This window comes from Lepus europaeus, chromosome 2 (assembly GCF_033115175.1).
Source record: "Lepus europaeus isolate LE1 chromosome 2, mLepTim1.pri, whole genome shotgun sequence".
In the NCBI taxonomy this organism is placed as follows: domain Eukaryota; kingdom Metazoa; phylum Chordata; class Mammalia; order Lagomorpha; family Leporidae; genus Lepus; species Lepus europaeus.
The window spans coordinates 643410-669257 of record NC_084828.1 but is presented as its reverse complement, the minus strand read 5'-3'; the positions used below and the strand labels follow the sequence as shown (position 1 = coordinate 669257).

General features: G+C 46.2%; 1 protein-coding gene across 3 annotated transcripts in view; it reads right to left on the bottom strand.

The window, feature by feature from the left end:
- The window catches only part of MCM3AP (minichromosome maintenance complex component 3 associated protein), a 70552-nt gene that overhangs the window by 38134 nt on the left and 6570 nt on the right, over positions 1–25848 (bottom strand). For all 3 annotated transcript variants that reach the window (XM_062204220.1, XM_062204211.1, XM_062204201.1), the window contains exons 4-11: positions 24089–24167; positions 23705–23849; positions 17482–17672; positions 14231–14370; positions 6263–6460; positions 4815–5083; positions 3440–3602; positions 477–637 (exon numbers count right to left, since the gene is read on the bottom strand). In XM_062204220.1, coding sequence (XP_062060204.1) covers positions 477–637; positions 3440–3602; positions 4815–5083; positions 6263–6460; positions 14231–14370; positions 17482–17672; positions 23705–23849; positions 24089–24167 — 1346 coding nt within the window. The remainder of the gene's footprint in view (positions 1–476; positions 638–3439; positions 3603–4814; positions 5084–6262; positions 6461–14230; positions 14371–17481; positions 17673–23704; positions 23850–24088; positions 24168–25848) is intronic.

The following is a 25848-nucleotide window of genomic DNA, read 5'->3' as shown; positions in this document are numbered from 1 at the left end:
GGGAGGGCACATGCATGGGTGGACAAGTGAGAAGTTACAAGAGGGGAGGGGAAACCCCATGACCTAGGATGTTGAGTTTAATGATGCCATTTTCTGGGAGCAAGGTTGCTGAGTTTCATCATAGTCTCCAAACACTGTGACTGCACAGTGGAGAAGACCATGGCCACCAGAGGTGGGCAATGGCCTTTTACAAGCCGGTAATCACCATTTCAAGGGACAGGATAAGGAAGGTCTTATCTTTCTCTCTAGGTTCTTCAGTAATTCATAGCTTGGGGGTAACAGAGAACTCAGTCTGAACTCTAGGCACCTAAAACGGGACCTTGGGATATCCCAGCTGTTCTGAGCCTTAATGTGCTTACCTGCACACTGGACAGGCAGCCCATGGAATATTCTTCCCCAAAATTACCAAATTTCACCAAAATTTAAAAAAAAGGGAAGAAAACATAGAGACCCGCAGTCCTATTCTCAGCTCTTACCCATCAGAAACAGTGAGGCCATGGTAGTTGAGGAAGTCTGTGGCCTCCTCACAGTCTCTGAACAGCAGCATGCGCACCACACCGTCTAGGGGAAAGACCGTAGACCGCTGTGTGCTCACAGTGTAGGCAATGTTGAGTGCTCGGAGCGCATCCTTGCGGATCTGAAAGAAGCCAAGCCACTGCACTGTCAAACAGAGGTGCCCAGTAAAACAGACACAAATGTGACCCAAGAAAAGGCCTCCAGAGGGCAGTCCGTCAATATGGATACAAGCTCATAGACCTTTGCCATTTGCTCAATGGCAGATTCCCAGGAAGGATGCTAAGCAAACAGCCTCGTAGAAAATGATGGGCCAAGATGGTTTTATTTGTACAAGGGCACAGAAGGAAGACTGCAGCATCCACTAAGGGCTAAGCAAGTACTGAAATCTGTCACAAAGACTAAGACTATGCAGGGGATAGCGCTGTGGCATAGCAGGTTAAACATCCCATATGGGTGTTGGTTCATGTCTCAGCAGCTCCACTTCCAATCTAGCTCCCTGATGATGGCCTGAGAAAGCAGTGGAAAATGGCCCAAGTGCGTGGGTCCCCGCACCCACGTAGGAGACACGGAAGAAGCTCCTGACTTCAGAATGGCCCGGCTCTGGCCACTGAGGAGTAAACTAGTGGAAGGAAGACCTCTCCCTCCACCCTGGCCCCATCTGTAACTCTGCCTCTCAAATAAATAAATAAATCTTAAAAAAAAAGATTATGGAAAACTACATGAAGCATATTTGGAGATAAAATGGTCTCACAGCATTAAAAATAAGTGACTTAAAAAAGAAGACAAAGGAAAAACATGACAATTTAACAAAAATTATGTTTGTGTGCAGGGACCATGGGAAACAATTAGCCTTCTGCCACTGCCCACTGTTCTCGGAGTGCCCATTTTCAGTGCCAGGCACCAAGAGTACCCTAGTGAACAAAACCTCTGTTCCAATCTGAATTACATGCTAGGATAGACACAATGCTAAAGGAAAGTAAATGCACAAAATACATTTAGTGCTGATTAAGTGCAAGTGAGAACAAAAGGTGGCAGCGGGAGGGACAGGGTGTGCCAATGGTCTGGATGAATCCTGCTGAAGGTAGCCAAACAGGACATTCGGTGAGGTGAAGAAACAGGCCACGTGGCTCTGTGGGGGGAGAAAAGCCAGAGAGCCTGGTGGGGGACAGGAAAGCACCTGCAAGTGGAGAAAAAAGGTGAGGTCTGAGAAAATGGGGCCTCTGGTCACTGCTAATGAAAACACCACTTTTCTAAAGAAAAAACTCTTCAGCTTCTATTTTGCTTAAAGTAATTGAAGATGTCCAACATTTTTATCATATCTAATTATTGTTTTAAAGATGTTACCTACAAGTTTCATTTTTGCTTTTAAGCTTTATTTTTATTTGTTTGAAAGGCAGAGTTACAGAGAGAGAGGCAGAGACCGAGAGATCTTCCAATCTTTGGTTCACTCCCCAGCGACCACAACAGCCAGGGCTGGGTCAGATTGGAGCCATGAGCCTGGAACTCAACCTGGGTTTCCAACATGGGTGGCAACGGCCCCAGTACTTGGGCCATCTTCCACTGCTTCCCCAAGCACTGCAGGAAGCTGAGTCAGAAGTGGAGCAGCCAAGACCCAACCAGGGCTCCCCATATGGGATGCTGGCGTCACAGGTAGTAGCTTAATCTACTGCCTAACAGTGTCCACCCTTGTAGGTTTTGTTTAACAATTGTGCCAGAGATCCCCAAGGAGCAGATTGTTAGAAAGCATTACATTTGTTCCAAAACTTCAGTTCTATTGGCAGATCGGACAATAAACACACCTGCTAAAGATTCTGCCAGGGACAGAATTCTGCAGATTTACTCAGTGATTGCAGGAGGACGTGGTATGTTACCAAGCTGAAAACATCGGAGTCACACTACGCTGGCAGTCCTGCAATCCCCCAGGCAGCCTCCATCCCACTCGGCAGAGGCCACGCTACCCTCACACTCCATAGCTAAGGTGGGCAGCAAAAGAACATGCTTTAGGAGGTATGCCACGGCAACACCAGGCAGGGGGCATGATGGGTGGGTAGGACAATAATGCCACGGAACTGCTCTGTTATCCCCAAGTTTCCCAGTATGTTGGAGCTAAAGAACTGTCTTTAGAAATTCTGAGAGGCCAGGGGGCCAGCACTGTGGTATGGTGAAGTAGGCTGCTACTTGCAACACTAGCATCCCATACTGGAGGGCCACATCAAGTCCTGGCTCTTCTGCCTCCCATCCAACTTCCTGCTAATGTGCCTGCGAAGGTAGCAGACAATGGCCAAATGGTGCATCAGGCTCCTGGCTTACATCTTGCTTTGCCCTGACTGATGTAGCCATTTGGGGAGTGAACTAGAAGTTGTAAGCTCACCCTACTCCCACCCCCACTCCCCATTGCTCTGCCTATCAAATTAATCAATCAATAAATCTTTCCAAGAAATTCTGAGGCCAAGAGTTTACACAAAAACTCAGGTAAGAGACTGAATTTTCCACTGCTTTTGTAATCCAAGTGTACAACATAGCACATAGTGAAGAGCTGGCACTTAAATATTTACTGAATGAATTTAGCAACACCAGGCTCATTCCAAAAGTTAACATTAATACTGCAAAGAATTTCAAAGTTAGGGGTTTTGAGCATATGCTACAGGATTTTTGCTCTGCGGCTTCTTTGTGTTTGTGGAAGACAATTACGTCTTTCTACAGAGAGCTCTCTGATCTAAACCACAGAACAGTATTTTCCATTATGTGTTATTTTCTAAGGGTGATTAATGGTGTCAATCCTGTAAAATCAGGTGACAAAGGGAAGACCTCCCGGGGCTCCTGAGCAGTTTACATAAAAGTCAGCACCTGACCTGCCCGGAAAAGGTCTTAGAAAGTAACAACCTGCTTTCTTCCAACACTGCGAGGACACTTCATTACTCACCTGGTTAAAGTAACAGTGTAGCAGACAGGCATTCAGGTAAGAAGCAGACTGGACGAGTTTGAAAAATCTCACAAAATTATTACTGTTCAGTGCAGCAAAAGCCTGAACAGCAAATTTGACCTCAGGGGAGTTTCTAACAGCAGGATGGAACTGTTGTACTTCTCTGTTAATTAAAGGAGATAAAAGGTTAGAATGTTCTTTTTCTTTTTTAATTTTTTTTTATTTTTTTGACAGGCAGAGTGGACAGTGAGTGAGAGAGAGAGAGACAGAGAGAAAGGTCTTCCTTTTCCATTGGTTCACCCCGCAATGGCCCTGCCACCAGCACACCGCGCTGATCTGAAGCCAGGAGCCAGGTGTTTCTCCTGGTCTCCCATGCGGGTGCAGGGCCCAAGCACTTGGGCCATCCTCCACTGCACTCCCGGGCCACAGCAGAGAGCTGAACTGGAGAGGAGCAACCGGGACAGAATCCGGCACCCTGACCGGGACTAGAACCCAGGGTGCCAGCACCGCAGGCAGAGGATTAGCCTATTGAGCCGCAGCACTGGCCAGAATGTTCTTTTAAATTAGACAAAATTTCCATGAAGACAGATCTGATAAATAGCTAGATTTTAGCCACACTGAGAAGAAGGCTCTGAATGGTAAAATGAACCATTAAATTCATAGTTTATTAACTTACAATTACCATTCTTGGATTGGTCTGATAAACTAAGGTTTTTAAAAGATGATGAATAGGGGTCGGCACTGTGACGCAGTGGGTTAAAGCCCTGGTCTGAAGCGCCAGCATCCCATATGGGTGCCGGTTCTGGTCCCAGCTGCTCTTCTTCTGATCCAGCTCTCTGTTATGGCCTGGGAAAGCAGAAGATGGCCAAGTCCTTGGGCCCTGCACCCATGTGGGAGACCTGGAAGAAGCTCCTGGCTCCTGGCTTCAGATCGGTGCAGCTCCAGCCATTGCGGCCATCTGGGGAGTGAACCATCAGATGGAAGATCTCTCTCTCCCTCTCTCTCTGCGTAAGTGACTTGTAAGTAAATAAATAAATCTTTTTTAAAAAAAAGATGATGAATAAAGAAAAAAAATTGAGCAACAAATTAAGAACCACTTATCAGTTACTGTGCTGGCACTATGGTGCAGGTTAATCCTCCTCCTGCGGCGCCAGCATCCTATATGGGCATCGGTTTGAGTCTGGGCTGCCCCACTTCCAATCCACCCCACTGCTTACCCAGCCCAGACCAGAGTCTCTCACCACTACCCAACATTCGCTACTAAAGAAAACTGGGTGCCATCTGCTACCTCTAACCTTAACATCTCCTTTCTGTTAAGCCAGGCCTTTGCATACTTTGCAGACAAACTCCACACAAGGAGGAGTCTGAAATTCACCTCAGGATGTCTCCCTTGTTAAGATTGAGCAGAACATTGTAGCCCTGGAACTCAGCTTCACTGGCACAGCAGACTCCCTTGTTCCTCAGGTCCTGGTACATCTCCTTCAGGCTCTGCAGGCACTTGGTCATGTTCTCATTGTTGATCTTGGCATCAAAGGAGGACAGGGACTCCTCACACATGAAGTGAGCACAGTGGATGTGAAACCGGGTGCACTTCTCAATCAGGGATACCGTCAGGGGGTCACAGAGATGCTGCTGGGTGATGTCCTAGTCACAGGCAAGGGCAGTGTTAGCGCACACACCGCGCTCTCCACACCTGCTCCTTACACTGCACCCCGCACACACCGCGCTCTCCACACCTGCTCCTTACACTGCACCCCGCACACACGGTGCTCTCCACACCTGCTCCTTACATTGCACCCCGCACACACCGCGCTCTCAACACCTGCTCCTTACATTGCACCCCGCACACACCACGCTCTCCACACCTGCTCCTTACATTGCACCCCGCACACACCGCGCTCTCCACACCTGCTCCTCACACTGCACCCCGCACACACCGCGCTCTCCACACCTGCTCCTCACACTGCACCCCGCACACACCGCGCTCTCCACACCTGCTCCTCACACTGCAGCCCGCACACACCGCGCTCTCCACACCTGCTCCTCACACTGCACCCCGCACACACCGCGCTCTCCACACCTGCTCCTCACACTGCACCCCGCACACACCGCGCTCTCCACACCTGCTCCTCACACTGCACCCCGCACACACCGCGCTCTCCACACCTGCTCCTCACACTGCACCCCGCACACACCGCGCTCTCCACACCTGCTCCTCACACTGCACCCGCACACACCGCGCTCTCCACACCTGCTCCTCACATTGCACCCCGCACACACCGCGCTCTCCACACCTGCTCCTTACATTGCACCCCGCAACACCGCGCTCTCCACACCTGCTCCTCACATTGCACCCCGCACACACCGCGCTCTCCACACCTGCTCCTCACATTGCACCCCGCACACACCGCGCTCTCCACACCTGCTCCTCACATTGCACCCCGCACACACCGCGCTCTCCACACCTGCTCCTCACATTGCACCCCGCACACACCGCGCTCTCCACACCTGCTCCTCACATTGCACCCCGCACACACCGCGCTCTCCACACCTGCTCCTTACATTACACCCCGCACACACCACGCTCTCCACACCTGCTCCTTACATACATGCATATTCCCATGCAGAGTCAACTATAAAAAAATCAAGCTTAATTACTAAATTTTGTACATTTCAATTTGAAACAAAGCCCACAAAGCACATTTTCATAGGACTTTGTAATGGTTTTAAAAGTATATGAAATAAAACAGATTATTAAAGAAAAGGTCTCTAAGTTTGCCTTTGGCATTTAGATGCATTTTCTAGTCTCCTGATCAGAGATACCTTCCGTATGCCCCGTGTGCGGTTCCACACGAAGTCATACCAGTCCCGAAGGCTGCCCTCCTTCTGGTCCATGATCTGTGTCACAAGGTAGTCCATGGTCCTGCGGAGCACAGCCGAGGGCCGCAGCTCATGAGGCAGCGGCTCCTCCTGGTCGGCTGAGGAGCGGCTGTACTCCTTCACAGCCGCTGCGTGGTCCACCTGGAGATGCGAAGAGCAAGGCCAAGATGCTAGACCAGCTTCCCAGACAGGCATGCCTCACAGTGAGAGGGGAAGCACACACACGCACACAGATCAAGACTTACAATATGTTTTTTCTAAAGTAAATTTTCCTGGGGTGGTGCTATGGAATAGCAGGTTAAGCCACTGCCTCTGATGCCAGCATCCCATTTGGGCACATGGCTTCTTTTTTTTTTTTTTTTTTTTTAAAGATTTATTTATTTTATTTGAAAGTCAGAGTTACACACAGAGAAGGAGAGGCAAAGAGAGAGGGAGAGAGGTCCTCCATCCACTGGTTCACTCCCCAATTGGCTGCAACGGCCGGAGCTGGGCCGATCTGAAGCCAGTAGCCAGGAGCCAGGAGCTTCCTCCAGGTCTCCCACGTGGTTTTCAGGGGCCCAAGAACCTGGGCCACCTTCCACTGCTTTCCCAGGCCATAGCAGAGAGCTGGACAGGAAGTGGAGCATCCGGGTCTTGAACGGGCGCCTATATGGGATGCCTGCACTTTAGATAGCGGCTTAACCCACTATGCCACAGCACCGGCCCCTGGCACATGGCTTCTTCACATAGCCCATGCTTCCAAGTTCTGTGCATGTTGCAGCATCAACTTTATTTTGTAGCAAGCACTTTACTTCTTTCTATGGCCTAATAATATTCCATTGCCCCCCTAGACATTTATATTGTGCACCAAAAATTCTGATACTGGTATTGGCATTGTGACATAGTGGGTTAAGCTGCCACCTGTGATGCCAGAATCCCAAATGGGCACCGGTTCGAGATCCAGCTGCTCCATTTATGATCCAGCTCCCTGTTAATGGCCTGGGAAAAGCAACAGAGAATGGCCCTAGTGTTTGGGTCCCTGCACCCATGTAGGAGACCCAGATGAAGCTCCTGGTTTCTACCTTCCCCAGTCCTGGCCATTGTGGCCATTTGGGGAGGGAACCAGCAGATGGAAGATATTTCTCTGTCTCTTCCTAACTTTTTTCAAATAAATTATACCTTTTTTTAAAAAAATCCTTTACTATAAAAGATTAAAAAAGAATGTAAATCTGTTAAAAGGTAACAATAAAATTCAAAAACTAGGGACACATATTGGGACACAGCAGGTTAAAACACCACTCAGTACACCCACATCCCATTATGGGAGTGCCTGGTTCACGTGCAAGCTACTCTATTGCAATCCATGCAGCTATCTGCTAATGTGCATCCTAGGGGACAGCAGATGATGACTCGAGTACTTGGGTCCCTGCCACCAACTTGAGACACTTGGATTGAGTTCCAGGCTCCTGGCTTCAACCCAGTCCAGCCCTGACTTCTGTGGGATTTGGGAAATGAACTAGCAGGCAGATCTGCTTCCCTGCCTCTCCCCACCCAACTCTGTCTTCCTACGAGAAACAAACATTTTTAAAGCATTCAAAGACTAAATAAATAGGGGAACCTGACTCCAGCAAATATAACAAGGAATTGAGGTTGTCACAATAAGCAAAAGTCTAAGTGAAGACACAAAGGCCTAGCTCCAAAATGTGATGGGTAAAGGACTTTAGAGCACTTTGAAAGGTCTCAGACATGCTCAAATGCCAAACTGAGTCCACACAGTCCAGAAACAAAACAGAGGTGAGCAATTAGATTAATGAGAGCTGAGCAGCAGGGACTCAGGGGATTGGGGTCATCAGCTCACAGGAGGCCTAGAGCTGTATCTTCTACCTGCAAAAAGAGACTGAAGACATGTGGCTGCGAGAAGACCCAGAGATGTCCACAGGACTGGACCGTAGGCCTCTGTTGTTTCCTGCACATTAGCAAGGAGCTGGATCAGAAGTGGAGCAGCCAGGACTCAAACCAGCATCTGTATAGGGTGCTAGCATCGCAGGTGGCAGCTTGACACATTAAGCCACGATGCCAGCCCCAGGACTCTCTCATCTGTGCAAAACACAGAAAAGGGTAGGAATAAACTTATAAAAGTTTCTAAAAACAATTTTAATGTTTTATTAAAAAATGGATTGTTGGTGCTGGGGCTGTGGCTTAGCAGGTTAACCCATTGTCTGTGGTGCCGGCATTCCATATGGGCACCATTTCAAGTCTCCTATGTTCTACTTCTGATCCAGCTCCTTGCTAATGTGTCTGTGAAAGCAGCAAAAGATGGCACAAGTGCTTGGGCCCCTGCACTCATATAGGAGACCTGGACAAAGCTGCTAACTCCTGACTTCAACCTGGCCCAGCCCTGGCTGTTGCAGATATTTGGGAAGTGAACAAGCAGATGGAAGATCTCTCTCTCCCCTGCCCCCCTCCCCCACTCTGTGTGTGTGTCTCCCTCTAACTCTTTTAAATAAATAAATCTTCTTTAAAAATGGATTGTTTCTGGGGCCGGCACTCTGGCATAGTGGGTAAAGTCGCCACCTGCAGTGCCAGGATCCCACATGAGTGCCGGTTCAAGTCCCAGCTGCTCCACTTCTGATCTCTGCAATGGCCTGGGAAAGCAGTAGAAGATGGCCCAAGTCCTTGGGCCCCTGCACCCGCGTGGGAGACCTGGAAGAAGCTCCTGGCTCTTGGCTTTGGATTGGCGCAGCTCCAGCCATTGCAGCCAATTGGGGAGTGAACCAGCAGATGCAAGACCTCTCTCTCTCTCTCTCTCTCTGCCTTTCCTTCTACCTCTGTATAACTCTTTCAAATAAATAAATCTTAAAAAAAAAAAAAAGCATTGTTCCAAGTAATGAATCACTTTTTTTAAAAAATTTATTTATTTAGGGGCCAGCATTATGGTATAGCAGGTTAAGCTGCCACCTGCAGTGCCAGCATCCCATTGGGTGCCTGTTCGAGTCCCAGCTGCTCCACTTACGATCCACCTTCCTACTAATGCACCTTGTAGAACAGCAGAAGGATGGCCCAAGACCTTGGGCCCCTGCACCCACATGGGAGACCTGGAAGATGCTCCTGTCTATTGGCTTTGGCCTGGTCCAGCCCCAGCCATTGTGGCCATTTGGGGAGCAAACGACCTCTCTGTAACTCTGCCTTTCAAATAAATAATAAAAATAAATCTTAAAGGGGGAGTGCAAGATGGCAGATTAGGGATCAACATGCTTTTCTAGGCTAAGGATAAACAGTGAAGAGAAAAGTGTATGAGTACACTCTTGAGAGTGAACTGGAGAGAAAACTGAACTGAAAGTCCTACTGGGGGAGGCAAAATGGCATGGACCTGTGTGGAGGGTGCAGATGCACAGAATGAGCTTGGAGCCAGAGCAGGCCACAGTTCGGAAATGGAGGTGAAACCGGACTGCAACAGCCGGTGGTGATAAGAGCCAGAGGGAGAACGTGGCGTGGGTCCTGACTGGAGTCCTGGGGGCTGGTGCTTGCCCATGGATCCAGTGGAAGTGGATGTTGGCATTTGTTTTGCCCAAACTCCCCCAAAACAGCACCAGCTGCCCGGCTGGGAGAGGGCAGGTGTCATTTCGGGTTAGGACAGCAGCTATGGAAGTCTTTGTGTGCGTGCACGGTAGCTGACTAAGACAGAACACCTCATCGGCAGTGCCGATGGCAGTGACAGGCAGGCAGCAAGTTTTCAGCCAGTGGCCCATGTGTGCACATCTGATCCAGAGATTCTAGTGGAAGCAACAGTCTACAGTCCCCACTGACTTTGAGCCTAGCTGGAAGGTGGCTGGGCAGCCACTTGGAACAGTGCAATGCCCGCAGCCTCCCAGGGTCAAGACGCCTAGGCAGAGCTGGCAAGGCGGAGAGAAACTTCCAGACATGGCAACTAGGGAGCCTCGTGTGCTGAGACAGTGAGACTAAGTGAGAAGGTGCACACCATAGGTGGATGTTGATATCTACCACACCCAACTTGGGTATTACCCTGGAAACTCACCCCATGCTGCAACATTGACCAGAACTCCCTGGCCAAACCCACCGCACATCTGAAAGTGCAGACATTCCACTAAGCCACAGAGGCATAGGTAAAAGATAAAAGGCATCAGAAGGAAAAAACAAAAATCAACTCCCAAATGCCTAAAACAAATGCAGAAATTCAAGCAACAAGAGTAAGGAAGACACTGTGACTTCCCCAAAGGAACACAACATTTCAATATCAAAATGCGAAGATGAAGAGGTTGAGAAAATGACAGAAATGGAATTCAAAAAATTAATCATAGAATTACTCAAAAGCAATCAGAAGCAAATCCACGAACTAAAGAAAACAACAATGACATGAATGAAAAATTTTCCCATGAAATTGAAATTTTAAAGAGAAATCAAAATGAAATATTAGAAATTAAGAATTCGATAGATCAAATAAAAACTGCAGTGGAAAGCCTTAACAGCAGACATGGTGAGGCAGAAGAAAAAATAGCTAAACTAGAAGACAAATCTTTGGAAATCTTACTATAATTACAAAAAACTTCCCTAATTTGGAGAAAGAAAGTTCAAGTTCCAAAAGTTCAAGTCTTGGCTGCTCCACTTCCAACCCAGCTCTCTGCTTGGCCTGGGAAACTAGTAGAAGATAGCCCAAGTCCTTGGGACCCTGTACCCACTTGGGAGACCCGGAAGAAGATCCTGGCTCCTGGCTTCAGATAGGCACAGCTCTAGCCATTGCAGGCAACAAGGGAGTGAACCAGCAGATGGAAGACCTCTCTCTCTCTCTCTCTTTCTGCCTCTCTGTAAAACTTTCAAATAAATAAATTAAATCTTTAAAAAAAAAAAAAAAGACATACTACAGGGTACTTATAATCAAAACAGCCTTGAACTGGCACAGAAACAAATCTGTAGACCAACGGAACATAACAGAAACTCCAGAAATCCACACATCTACAACCAACTTACCTTTGATAAAGGAGCTGAAATTCATCCCTGAAGCAAGGACAGACTCTAACAAATGGTGCTGGAGAAACTGGATCTCCCTGTCCAGAAATATGGAACTAGACCCCTACCTTACACAAAAACCCACTCACAATGGATGAAAAGACCTAAATCTACCATCCAATACCATCAAATCATTAGAGAACATTGGGGAAACTCTGCAGGACATTGACATAAACAAATACTTCTTAGAAAAGACCCCAGAAGACAGGCAATCAAAGCCAAAATTGACAAATGGAATTACATTAAACTGAGAAGCTTCTGCACAGCAAAGAAAACACTCAGCCAAGTGAAAAGGCAACCTAAGAACAGGAGAAATTATTTGCAAACTACACAACTGATAAAGGGTTAACATTCAGAATCTCTAAAGAGCTCAAGAAATTCAACAACCCAGTTAAGAAATGGGCAAAGGCTGGCGCCACGGCTCACTAGGCTAATCCTCCGCCTTGCGGCGCCGGCACACCGGGTTCTAGTCCCGGTCGGGGCACCGATCCTGTCCCGGTTGCCCCTCTTCCAGGCCAGCTCTCTGCTGTGGCCAGGGAGTGCAGTGGAGGATGACCCAAGTGCTTGGGTCCTGCACCCCATGGGAGACCAGGATAAACACCTGGCTCCTGCCATCGGATCAGCGCGGTGCGCCGGCCGCAGCGCGCCTACCGCGGCGGCCATTGGAGGGTGAACCAACGGCAAAAGGATAGACCTTTCTCTCTGTCTCTCTCTCTCACTGTCCACTCTGCCTGTCAAAAAAAAAAAGAAAAGAAAAAAAGAAATGGGCAAAGGACTTCAACAGGCATTTTTCAAGAAAGGAAATTCAAATAGCCAACAGACACTTGAGAAAATGCTCAGGATCACTAGCCATCAGGAAAATGCAAATGAAAACCACAATGAGGGAGGCCAGAATAGCGGGTAAAACCACTGCCTGCAGTGCCCACATCTCATATGGACACCACTTCAACACCCAGCTGCTCCACTTCCAATCCAGCTCTTTGCTATGGCCTGGGAAAGCAGTAGAAGACGGCCCAAGTCCTTGGGCCCCTGCACCCGCATGGGAGACCCAGAGTAAGCTCCTGGCTCCTGGCTTCAGATCGGCGCAGCTCCAGCCGTAGTAGCCAACTGGGGAGTGAACCAACAGATGGAAGACCTATCTCTCTCTCTCTCTCTCTCTGCCTCTCCTTCTCTCTGTGTAACTCTTGACTTTCAAATAAATAAAATATTTTTTTTAAAAAATGGAATTAATGGATAATGCAGAGGCAGGCATTTGGACTAGTGGTTAGCTACCAGTTATGAGCCCTGGGTCTCATGTCAGAATCCCAGTTTGAGTCTCAGCTGCGTTCCCCTACAGCTTCCTGCTAATGGGTACGCTGGGAGGCAGCAGGTGAAGGCTGAAGTAATTTCAGTTCCTATCGCTTGTAGGAGACCTGGATTTGGCTTGGACTGGCCCTGCTGCTGCAGGCATTCAGGGAGTGAATCAGCACATGGAAGCTCTGTGTGCCCCTTTTCTCTCTCTCTCTTTCTTTGCCTTGCAAATAAATAAAAGTTAATGAAAAAAAAATCTTTTTTTTAAAAATATGTATTTATTTATTTGAAAGGCAGAGCTACAGAGAGGGGAAGGCAGAGAGAAAGAGATATCTTCCACCTGCTGGTTCACTCTCCAAATGGCCCCACCTGCCAAGGCTGGGCAAGGTTGAAGCCAGGAGCTTGGAATTCCAACCAGGTCTCGCACATGGGTAGCAGGGACCCAAATCTGCTGCTGCTTTCACAGGTGCATTAGCAGGGAGCTGGATCAGAAGTGCAGCAGCCAGGACTCAAACTGGTGCTCATATGGGATGATAGTATCACAGGCAAAGGCTTAACCCATAATACCAGCCCTAAGAATTTTTTTGTCTGTTTTGCAATTTTAATTTAAGCACTGCTATTCATTTTTTAACTCTCTCTTATAAGCACCAAATTTTAACATCTAAGTCAATTTTGGGGGAAAGAAACACCATCAAAAACTTCCCTCTGAAACGAAACAACGATGCTCATTCCTCTAAACATCCAAATGGAAGGTCTAACAAAACAAACAAACAAAAAAAATCCCACACAGAAATAAAAAGTAACAAAAATCACATTCTAGGAGTCAGTGCATTTCATAGTCTTCACTGTGCTGTCACATCATCCTTTAGCAGGTTTAAGAAAATTACAACCTAGTTCAGCAAAATATACATTTTCCATTTTTTTTATTAAGAATAATTTTTAAAAAACTTGCAAGAATTCACAATCAATTGCCTGACTCATTTCGACAGCATGCACAGCATGTGGCGGTCAGGAATGCTAGTTGCAGCACACATGAGTAGGGGATACTTATTTGACTTCAAGGTTTCGCTTTCTTCACAGACACCAACAATTTTAAATTAAAAAATCTTGGGGCCAGTGTTGTGGTGTAACAAGTAAACCTATTGCCTGCACTGCCAGCATCCCATATGGGCGCAGGTTCAAGTCCCAGCTGCTCCACTTCAGATTCAGCTCCCTGCTAATGTGCCTGGGAAAGCAGCAGAAGACAGCACAAGTCTTTGGGACCCTGCACCCATGTGGAAGACCCAGAAGCTCCTGGCTCCTGGCTTCAGACTAGCATGGCTCCAGCCACCACGGCTGTCTGGGGAATGAACTAACGGATGGAAGATCTGTCTCTCTCTGTGTCTCTCCCTCTCTCATGTGCTAACTCTGCCTTTCAAATAAATAAATAAATCTTTTAAAAAGAAATTTATAGCTATCTCTTATCAAGCCTAAGTACCATGCGGTCCAGCCTGCAACACAAAGTAACTCTGAAAAAACAAACACCCACATATGCAAAATCACAACCACCTCCCTCCCGCCCCCGCATACACACACCCCAACCTCGCACCCTGGTGTGAGCAGGAACATGGAGCTTACCTGGTCAGTCCCTGGGATCACTTCAAACACACTCAGCTGGCTCCGGGTCTCCCGCATGTACCGCTCCTTCTCTGGACACATGTCAGGGCACGTCCCAACAAAAGTTCTCGCTCTGTCCAGATCGGTTCTTTTCACCCGTGCTGAAAGATATCGAGTAAAGAAAGGAGGCACCACACAGTCATTAAGGAACCACATGTAATGTACAGGAAAAAAAGCACACACAAATTATGAAACCAACCCCTACTCTTGATGCCTTTGATATAGACTTTATCAGGCTCCAGTTTTTCTCCCTCACCTTGGAGAAAACAGGTCCTTTGTCTACTCTTTGATTGGTACCAGTTAACTCCTTGCTAAAGATCAATTCATTAAATTAAGGGAGTGGCACAGCATTCAATGATTACAGGGCCAGCATCGTGGCACAGTGGGTAAAGCTACCACCTGTGACACCAGCATCCTATATGGGTGCCAGTTCGTGTCCTGGCTGCGCCATTTCTGATCCAGCTCCCTGCTAACTGCCTGGGGAAAGCAGCAGAAAATGGCCCAAGTGTTTGGGCCCCTGTCACCCACGTGGGAGACCGAGATGAAGCTCCTGGCTTCAGCCTGGCATGACGCTGGCTGTTGTGGCCATCTGGGGAGTGAACCAGCAGATGGAAGGTCTCTCACTCTCTCTGTGGCTCTGACATTCAAAAAAGCCAAAACAATTTAATGATCACCTCTTCAGTTAATATTCCATAGCCAGACTTATTCTGAGAGCTTCACAAGAACTCACAGGCCCTGATCAAATAAAATAAACCCAATCTATCTGTGGATTCTTTATCCACAGGTTGCGCCATAAATAGCAGTGGGTATCCAGAGATCTGTTCTTGCAAGGGCCACCCCAGGTATATTTTGCAAAACTGGCTAATCTTAGTCATGAACCTACGGAAGAAAGAGGAAAGATGTTTTCGAAATTGTTAACACATTTGTGCTTGGATATGTTGGCCAGGAAAGTTACTTATTTTCATTACTTAAAATCATAAAAATATCTTTTTTTTTACTTGAGAACAAATAATGCAAGTGAAGTACAGTGTTCTAATTTCCTATGTATGAATAATAACAAGGACTTTTAAAGATTTATTTTATTTATTTCAAAGGTAGGGTGACAGTGAATCAGAGAGGTAGACAGAGAGACAGAGAGAGCACGTGCAAGATCTTCCATTTCCTGGATAACTCCCTATACGGCTGTCAATAGCTGGGGCTGGCCCAGGCCAAAGCCAGGAGCCAGAAACTCCATCCTGGTCTCCCACATCAGTGACAGGGGCCAAGTACTTGGACCATCTTTTGTTGCTTTCCCAAGTGCATTAGCAGGGAGCCAGGTTGGAAGCAGAGCAGCCAAAACAAACTCGTACTCTGATATGTAACGCCTGCATCACAGGCAGTAGCTTAATCTGCTGTGCCACAATGCTAGCTCCATGAAGTATAACAATTTAGCATTCAATTTTTCTGATCAAAAAAAAAAAAAATGACTTAGGAGCTGACATTGCTGCATAGTGAGTAAAGCGGCTGCCTGTGATGCCAGCATCCCATATGGGTACCGTTTCATGTGCCCAAGTTCCCCACTTCCAATCCAGCTTCCTGCTAATGGCCTGGGAAAAGCAGCAGAAGCGAGCCTAAGAGCTTGGGCCATTGCTATCCACATAGGAGACCTGGAAGAAGCTCCTGGCTCCTGACTTTGGCCTGGCCCACCAGTGCCCATTGCAGCAAAAGGAACTAGCAGATGGAAGATCTTTCCCCCCTCCCTCTCTCTCTGGAACTCTTTCAAACAAATATATAAATCATTTTTTCAAAAATTATTTAAATGGGTAATCATACTTATATCTCAGGGTTTTTTTTTTTTTTTTTTTTTTTTTAATTTTATTTATTTGAAAGGGGAACATGGGGAAGAGAGAGAGAAAAAGACACAGACAGAGCTCTTCCATCCACTGGTTCCATCCAGCAACAGCCAGGGCATAAGCCAAGAGCCTGGAACTCCACCCAGCTTTCACAGAGAGAGAAGGAGAGGGGGAGAGGGAGAGAGGGAGAGAGGGAGAGAGGGAGAGAGGGAGAGAGGGAGAGAGATCTTCAATCTGCTGGCTCATTCCCCAACTGAACACAATGGCCGGAGCTGTGCCGATCATAAGCCAGGAGCCACCACTGCTGTCTCAGGCCATAGCAGAGAGCTGGATCGGAAGAGGAGCAGCTGGGATTCAAACCAGCGCCCACATGAAATGCAGGCACTGCAGGTGTTGGCTTTACCTACTACGCCACAGCACCAGCCCCTGTAGGCATTTTTGAACCAGAGAATGAAAGCTTTCTTAGTTTACCCATCTGCCTCTCTCCTTCTGTGCCTCAAAAAAAATAATAATTTGTTAAATGCAAACATTCAAAATATTCTAAAGTCTATCTCAACATTCTTATTTTTAACATAATAGAAATCACATAATGGTAGGTAACAGGATCTTCACCTAAATAAGTAGGCTACCATTCTGACACACAGAATAGTTACAAATGTATCTTACAAATGATATTTAATGTGACAACTTCACAACTCAAAAAAATTTATTTCTATTTTGGAAAATTCCAATTCTAGTAATAATTTTATCTGCAGAAATCACATGTCAGTGATACAATGCATAGCAGCTTTCACAAATGTGCCACAGAAGCTTCATGATCATCCTAATTATTTATAGGTTCTAAAGAAGAAACTCCTACAGATGAAGTTTAAGGAAAAAAGTTTACAAAGAATACATGTGTTTTTTCCTTTGTTCCTTCATAAAATTCATGGAAATTGAATATATTTTTATTTGATGCAAGAAGGGCTTGAAATCCATGTAATTTTTTCATGATGTGAATTTTCCATGAATTTTCTTTTAAAAACCTATTTTTCATGTTATTGGAATACTTTTTGAGTGGCTAATAACATTCTAGAGGTGTAAAAATTTATCTCACGCCTGCCCTCAGACACCCAGCTCCCTCTGTCCTAGGGATGTAGGCAGGTTCCTCTGAATCTTCCCAAATCACTACATGCATGCATGAGCAGATATGTTTGCACATATATGTACATAGCCCTGAGGAAGACGAGTAGACAAATCAGATGTAGCCCATGAGAGAGAAACAAGGAGTCAGCGACAGTAGAGCCAGAGGAAAGAAGAACCCTTCTAAGTGGCTCCTACGCAGACGACCTCACCACAAGCTAGCCAGGCCTCTGGGACCTCTGCCATTACAGACCCTACCTTGTCGCATGATTCTGTCTCTCTGGTCAAGCAGTCGGTACTTCTCCTCCGAAGTCTCAGCCACGGTGCCTATCAGAGTGCTCAAAGATGACACACACAGCCCGAGACCCTCAGAGCCTTCAGACCCAGAGTCAAAAGCATCTCCCTCAAACGCATGGGCTTTAAGAAGACTTGCCTTCTTCACTGGAGAGCTACAAAGAAAGCACACAACAGTAAAGGCTCCTGTGGATCAGGCCTTCATGTCATTTCCATTTCCAAGATTGTCTCTTCATCTTTCAAGATTCTCTCATCCTCCAAGTCTGAGAAACTACAAATATCAAAATAAGATGACCCTTGATAGCTGGTAATAAGAACAAATGATACATTATCCACTGATCTTTCTTATAATTTTGAAATCTCATACTTTTAAAAATTGAAGAGTCCACCAACAGAAGACCGGATAAAGAAATTATGGGACATGTTCTCTATGGAATACCACATAGCAGTAAAACAAACAAAATCCGGTCATTTGCAACAAAATGGATGAAGATGGAAATGATACTTAGTGAAATAAGCCAGTCCCAAAGGGACAAATACTATATGTTCTCCCTGATCTGTGATAACTAACAGAGCACCTAAAAGGAAATCTGTAGCAGTGAAATCAATACCATTAGGAGCAATGACTTGAATAGCCCTTATCTTGACTGTCAAGAAAGTTTTTTTTTTCTATTTTTTTCTACTTAATACTATTGGTTGAACTCTTAACATAGAATTAATCATAGGTGTATTAAGTCAATTGAAAATAGATCCCAGTAAAAAATAAGAGTGGGAATAAAAGAGGGAGAAGCTGTACAGCACACATTCCCATGGACTTACTCCTAAGGGTAGAGCTAAAAACTTGCCATGGAACTCCAAATCCCATTAAATTGGGTGGTACTAATGCCATCGTACTAAAGTGATCATATTAAGTGTGTAACTGATCATATAGATAGGATTAAGTGTCAAAGGGATCATATAAATAAGACCAAGTGTCTGGTAATAACATAGATAGAACTTAAAAGCACTCTGACCTCAGAACTAGCCCTTAAGGCATTCAGATCTGGCTGAAAAGCCCATGAGAGCATTTAGGCATGGAGAGCCTAGACACTGTGGCAAAAAAAAATGTCCTACATGATGGATCTCTGTGAAAGAGAACCCAGGGGAAAGAAGGGGCCATCAAAGAAGGAGGTACTTTTCTCTGAAGGGAAGAGAGAACTATCCCTTTGACTAAGGCCCTGTCTAAATACTGATGGGGTTTGTGGACTCAAAAGGCTTCCAAGGCCTAGGCAGCTAATATCAACATTCTTAGGTATTCATTGATGTCAAAAATAAGAGTGTTGTTAAATTAACAACAGGAATCACTGTGTACTTATTCCCCATGTAGGACCTCTGTCCTTAATGAGTTCTGTTATGAAAATTAACTGTAAAACTTGTTCTCAAATAGTACTTTATACTTTGTGTCTATGTGGTTGCAAATTGTTGAAATCTTTATTTAGTATTGAGTTGGTCTTCTGTATATAAAGTTAATTAAAAACGAATCTTAATGCAGAAAGGGACGGGAGTCGGGTAGGAGGATGGGTATGGAGGTAAGAACCACTATATTCCTAAAGCTGTACCTATGAAATTTGTATTCATTAAATAAAAACTTTCTTAAAAATAAATAAATAAAATAAAATAAATTGAGCGGTCAACATTGTGGCACAGTGGTCTAAGTCACTGCTTACAATGTAAGCATCCCATATGAGCGCCAGTTCAAGTCCTGGCTGCTCCAATTCCAATCCACCTCTCTGCTAATGAGCCTGGGAAGGCAAAAGAAGGCTCAAGTACTTGGGCCCCTGACTTCCACATGGGAGACCTAGATGGAGTTCAGGCTCATGGCTTTGGTCTGGTCCAGCCCTGGCTGTTGGCAGCCATTTGAGGAGTGAACCAACAGATGGAACATCTCTCTCTCTCTCTCTCTCTCTAACTCTGCCTTTCAAATCAATCTTAAAAAAAAAAAAATGGTAAGCTTATTTAAATAGCTAAAATATGTGTAGACTTCTATTTCAAAGAAATAAAATTCAGCCTAAAAAAAAAAGAAAAAAACTTTAATATTAAGGAAATATTTCGGCTAAATTTTTTCGATCTACTTATTTATAGAGGGAGAGAGAGAGAGATCTTCCATCCACTGGTTCACTCCCCAGATGCCCACAATGGCTGGGGCAGAGCTAGGCTGAAGCCAGGAGCTTCACCTGGGTCTCCCATGTGACTGGCAAGAGTCCTAGCACCTGGGCCATCCTCTACTGCCCTCCCAGGCACACAAGCAGGGAGTAGGACCAGAAGCAAAACAGCCAGGACCCAAACCAGCACCCATGTGGGATGCTGGTATCACAGGCGGTGGCTTTCCTGGCTACAGCACAATGACAGCCTCTGGCTACATGTTTTAATAGGTAACTATTTTGATTAAAAAGACATACTAAAAAGGACAATGTATTGTTTCTCAACTTCCCCATTTTTAAGCTGAGTTTCAACATTTTCTGAATTTGGATGTCAGAAAATACTGGCTTAAAGGAGGAAACCAAAGGAAAATCAGAAACAAAACCACTAATCACAAAATGGAAAGTGAGGAAAACACAGAGGGGTCTTCAAAAAATTCATGGAGGGGGCTGGCGCCACGGCTCACTAGGCTAATCCTCCGCCTTGCGGCGCCGGCACACCGGGTTCTAGTCCCGGTCGGGGCGCCAGTTCTGTCCCGGCTGCCCCTCTTCCAGGCCAGCTCTCTGCTGTGGCCAGGGAGTGCAGTGGAGGATGGCCCAAGTGCTTGGGCCCTGCACCCCATGGGAGACCAGGATAGGTACCTGGCTCCTGTCATCAGATCGGCGCGGTGCGCTGGCCGCAGCGTGCCAGCTGCGGCGGCCATTGGAGGGTGAACCAACGGCAAAGGAAGACCTTTCTCTCTGTCTCTCTCACTGTCCACTCTGCCTGTCAAAAAAAAAAAAAAAAAAAATTCATGGAGGGGCCCAGGATGTGGTGCAGCCGGGTTAAGCTGCTGCCTATGATACTGGCATCCCACATAGGCACTGGTTCAAGTCCTAGTTGTCCCAATTCCAATCTAGCTCCCTGCTAATCTGTCTGGAAAGGCAGTGGAAGATGGTCTAAGCACTTGGGCCCCTGCCACCCACATGGGAGACGTAGATAAAGTTCCAGGCTCCCCATTTCAGCCTGGCCCAACCCTGGCTGTTGCAGCCATTTGGGGAGTGAACCAGCAGATGGAAGAACCTTTCTGTCTCTCTCTCTGCAACTCTATCTCTCAAATAAATAAAAATCTTTTAAAAAGAAAGAAAATGCATTTTACAAGGAAACCATACGTGGATTTCAAAAATTTTTTACCACAAATTTATGGTTTTTTTTATAAAAATATTTTTTATTTAAAAGGTAGAGTAACAGAGAGAGAGAGAGAGAGAGAGAGAGATCTTCTATTTGCTGGTTCACTCTCCAAATGGACTGTCTGGTCCACAATGGCCAGAGATGGACCAGGCCACAGCAAGGTGCCTGGAACTACATCATGGTCTCCCATGTAGGTGGCAGAGGTCCAAGTACTCAGGTTTCTACTGGTTTCTCAAAGGCATTAGCAGGGAGCTAAAATAGAAGCAAAGCAGCTGGGGCTCAAACCCACACTCATATGGGATGCTGGCATTGTAGACAGCAGCTTAACCTGCTGTACCACAATGCCAGTCCCAAAAACTTAGTTTTTGTAAAGAGGATTTTTTTTTTTTAATTTTTTTTTTATTTTTGACAGGCAGAGTGGATAGTGAGAGAGAGCTGGCCTGGAAGAGGGGCAACCGGGACAGGATCGGTGCCCCGACCGGGACTAGAACCCGGTGTGCCGGTGCCGCAAGGCGGAGGATTAGCCTAGTGAGCCGCGGCGCCGGCCTAAAGAGGATTTTATATTCATCATTTTTATTTGAAAAGCTGAGAAACAGAGAAAGACAAGCAGAAATCTTCCACCTACTGTTCATTCCCCAAATACCCACTACAGCTGGGGTTGGGGAAGCCCAAAGTCAGGAGCCCAGTACAGTCTTCATGTGGGTGGTAGGGTCACAAGCAGTTGAACCATCACTGCTGCCTCCTAGGTATGCGTCAGCAGAAAGCTGGAATATGAAGCGCAGCCAGGCTCTGACATGGGATGCCGGCATTCCAAGTGGCTCCTTAACTTCTGTGCCAAACACCCACCCCAAAAACACACTTTCTTTCATTCCATTTTTCCAAGATCTTTTTGAGGTGCCCTCATAGGCTGACCAGAAGATCAGATGATAAAAAAGGAGACCTGCTGAAGCAGGCTATAAGGAAACAAAAATGGGAGTCAATCAGGAACACGGCCACAGCCCAGGGAGAAGTCTTTGGGAACCAAATTCACCAGACAGGATGGCATAACCAAGCAGAAGCTAACCCTGGCCTGGGGCTGTGAATAAAGCTCCCACTGAACACAGTCCAGACAGTGTCCCATCACTGAGATAAGCTGGGCCAGCAAAAAGGCAGGTTGGAAACTGCTATAAATGATTCTTACAACCAGACGTTCCAGGGGGAAAGTCACTGCACGTACAGTTAAACAGACGGCACTACAGCATGCAGCTACATGGTATATGGGACTGAACAAGAAGATCAAGGAAGAAATGTTTCCATTTTATGGGAGGTAGATACTGAATGGCCATGGGGTACCACACTCTGTGCACTCACAGAAGCAGGCAATCTGGGGCACAGACAGACGCTCTGCTGTCCTATGTCCCTCCCACTCAAGTAGAAAATGATCCCAGGATCTCCTGTGGCTGCAGCTAAAAGGACTAGGCCAGGAACCTGGTGTTACAGCACAGCAATGTAAACTGCCAACTACAATGGCCACATTCCACATCAGATCTCCAACCACAGTCCCAGCTGCTTGACTTCTGATCCAGCTTCCACTAATGTACCTGGGAAATCAGAGAAGATGGCCTCAAGTGCTTGGGCCCCTGCCACCCACATGGGAGACCAGGAAGGAATTACTGGCTCCAGGCTTCAGCCGGGTCCAGTCCTGACCTTTGCAAACATTTGAGGAGTGATCCTGCAGATGGAAGATCTCTCTGTGTCTCCCTCTCTGTCACTTTACCTTTCAAATAAATAAATCTTTACCAATAAAAAAATAGAAAGGACTAGGCCATCTACAGAAGCTTCTGATCAGTTTCTTCCAGAGAAAATGCCTAAATGGGGGAAAAAAAACAGAGCAGCCTCAAAGAACCATCGCAGAACATAGGTCGTGGTGCGTGCCGACAAGATGGGAGACGCAAAAGCACTGCTCTGTCATGTCTGCAGTTGACAGGTGTCAGACTCAGAGAGTTTACTCTTCAATGTATTAAATTGTACAGTTTTATGTGCTTAATTAAAGACTAAAATGTGAAGCATCTCCTTGACTTTGGTTAATTTTTCTCCCCCAACCCCTTTTCCTGACATCTAAGTCAAATGTAGGCTTCCCTAATTTTAAATTCCAAAGTACCTTTTCCTTTATTCACACGTTACTTTATAATGGACTTGGGAATAGGTTTCTTTTTTCTTTAATTGTGAATAGTTTTAACCCAGTTTCCATTTTCAATGTTTCCAATCACGTGGGGTTTTTTTGTTTGTTTTTTTGACAGGCAAAGTTAGACAGTGAGAGAGACAGAGAGAAAGGTCTTCCTTCCGTTGGTTCACCCCCCCAATGGCCGCCACGGCTGGAACTGTGCCAATCCAAAGCCAAGAGCCAGGTGCTTCTCCTGGTCTCCCATGTGGGTGCAGGGCCCAAGGACTTGGGCCATCCTCCACTGCCTTCCCGGGCCACAGCAGAGGGCTGGACTGGAAGAGGAGCAACCGGGACTAGAACCCAGAGTGCCGGCGCCGCAGGCGGAGGATTAGCCAAGTGAGCTGCGGCGCCGGCCTATTTGTTTTCTTTTTAATATGGGAAAAGAAACTATGCTTATAATAAACATCTTTAATCAAAAAAAAAAAAAAAAAAAAAAAGACTCACTCTCCCAATCACCGAGCCTCATCGTCTATACTGGTTGGGGGCAGGTGCAGGACTCTCACCTCTCTACCTCAGCTTTCCCTGCCAAGGCTCAAGGCCCCCTGCATGCATGTCCCCAGTCCTTACGTGGATGTCACTGTGTAACCCTCCTTCTCATCCTTCTTCCTGAACAGTCACTGGGAGGGACCAACCCACCTTTTATTCAGGAGGCCACCAGTTGCAGCCCTCACCACGGGCTTGCCAAGAGGGGAGTGCTGAAAGGGGACGTCCTCCTTGCCCTGGCCGGCTTCCCCGTCACCTGGTTTCTTCTCCTTTAGAGAAAAGGGTTTCTTGTTGGGACCTGAGGATGCAAGAGTCAGATCAAGTTTATGCTATTAAGATCACCTGGCATTGGAGTCTTCTGCTCTGAGAAAGTAATGTTCTTATCATTGTGCCACACGAAGACATAAAGAGCCCCCAGGAAACAACTGAGACATAAGAGCAAGCCTCTCTCCTGTGCTGGGAAAAGATTCACACTCAAAGGTCAAAGGGCTTTGCATACAGAGCATCAGATTGTGAAAAGAATAAATGAAAACTCACTTGTTTTCTTCTTGTGCCAAAAGATAGTCATGTCTCCATGCAAATTTTTCCCCTTCTTTTTAGCCAGGGCTGCAGATGCCTGGAAAACAGTCCATACCTCACATTAGGCCTTGAGGAAACCAAAGGAAACAAGACTGAAATCTCCAATTCACTAAACAGATCATTCAGAAAAACAAGGAGCCTTGTGGACACCAGAGCGGCCCTTCCCCCCACGGTGCTCTGCCCTCACCGACTGCCTGCAGCTGTTGTGGCCTCGTCCTCACCTCCTCGAGTGTATCACATGCACGTGCTTGCTTTTTCCTTTTTGAAATATCAACTCTACTGTGACAGAATCCACAAACTTGCCTGTGTCATTTGGTGAGAAGATTTTCACCAGCTAATTACACACACAGAAACAAAAAGACTGCCAAGTCACACTGAAACACAAAAGGAAGCTGCAAAACGATACACACGGGATATCATTCACCACAAAAACCACATCTACAAAAGCCCTACCTGTTCTACCTGCAAATATAAAAATGTCTAGAAAAATACACAGCACACCAGGTAGCTGGGGTTGCTACTGGGTAATAGAAGACGGGGTGATTAGCTTTGTATCAACGAATTGTTTACAATGGCAATAGTTAATAAACTACATAATAAAAACACTTAAGGTTTGGCTAGAAAATAAGCCAATTGCAACAATCTTTTTTTTTTTTTTTTGAGATTTCATTTATTTATTTATTTGTGAGGTAGAGTTACAGACAGTGAGAGGGAGAGACATAGAGAAAGGTCTTCCTTCCATTGGTTCACTCCCCAAATGGCCACTACAGCCAGAGCTCCACTGATCTGACGCCAGGGGTCAGGTGCCTCCTCCCGGTCTCCCACATGAGTGCAGGGGCCCAAGGACCTGGGTCATCTTCTACTGCTTTCTCAAGCCACAGCAGAGAGCTGGATTGGAAGAAGAGAAGCCAGGACTAGAACCAGGGCCCAAATGGGATGCTGGCACCGCAGGCAGAGGATTAACCCACTGTGCCATGGCACAGGCCCCAACAACAATCTTAACCTGTTGTGGTGCAGGTTAAACCAGCCGTTGCCTAAAATGCCAGCATCCCATAAGAGTACCAGTCTGCTTTCAATATAGCTCCCAATTAATATGTCTGGGAAAGCAGTGGAAGAATGCCCAAGTGCTTAGGTCCCTGCCACCCTTGTGAGAGACCAAGAAACTCCAGGCTCCTGACCTTAGCCTGGCCCAGCCCTGGCTGTTGTGGCCATTTAGGGGAATGAACCAGTTCTCTCTCTTTTTCTCTCTGTGCCTTCCAGATAAACAAATCTTTGAAAAAAAATTTCAAGAAAAATGAAAGCAAGGACACAACAAAAATTTGTATGATCACAACAGCATCATTATTGGAACCAGAAGGTCCAACCACAGACAAGCGGATTAACAAAATGTGATCCATCCACACAATAGGGTATTATTCACCCATGAAAAGGAATGAGGTTCTGACACATGCTATGATACGGACAAACCTCAAAAACATGTAACATGAAATAAGATATGCAAAAAGATAAATATTGTATGATTTTATGTATTGGAAATATCTAGAACAGGCAAATTCATATCAACAGAGTAGATTACAGGACACCAGGAGCTGGGGATTAGATGGGGTGTTCCTATTTAATGCTTTCCGTTTCTGTTTGGAAAGATGAAAACATTCTGGAAATAACAGTGCACAACACACGACTATAATTTATGCAACTGAAGAGTTTTTAAACAATCA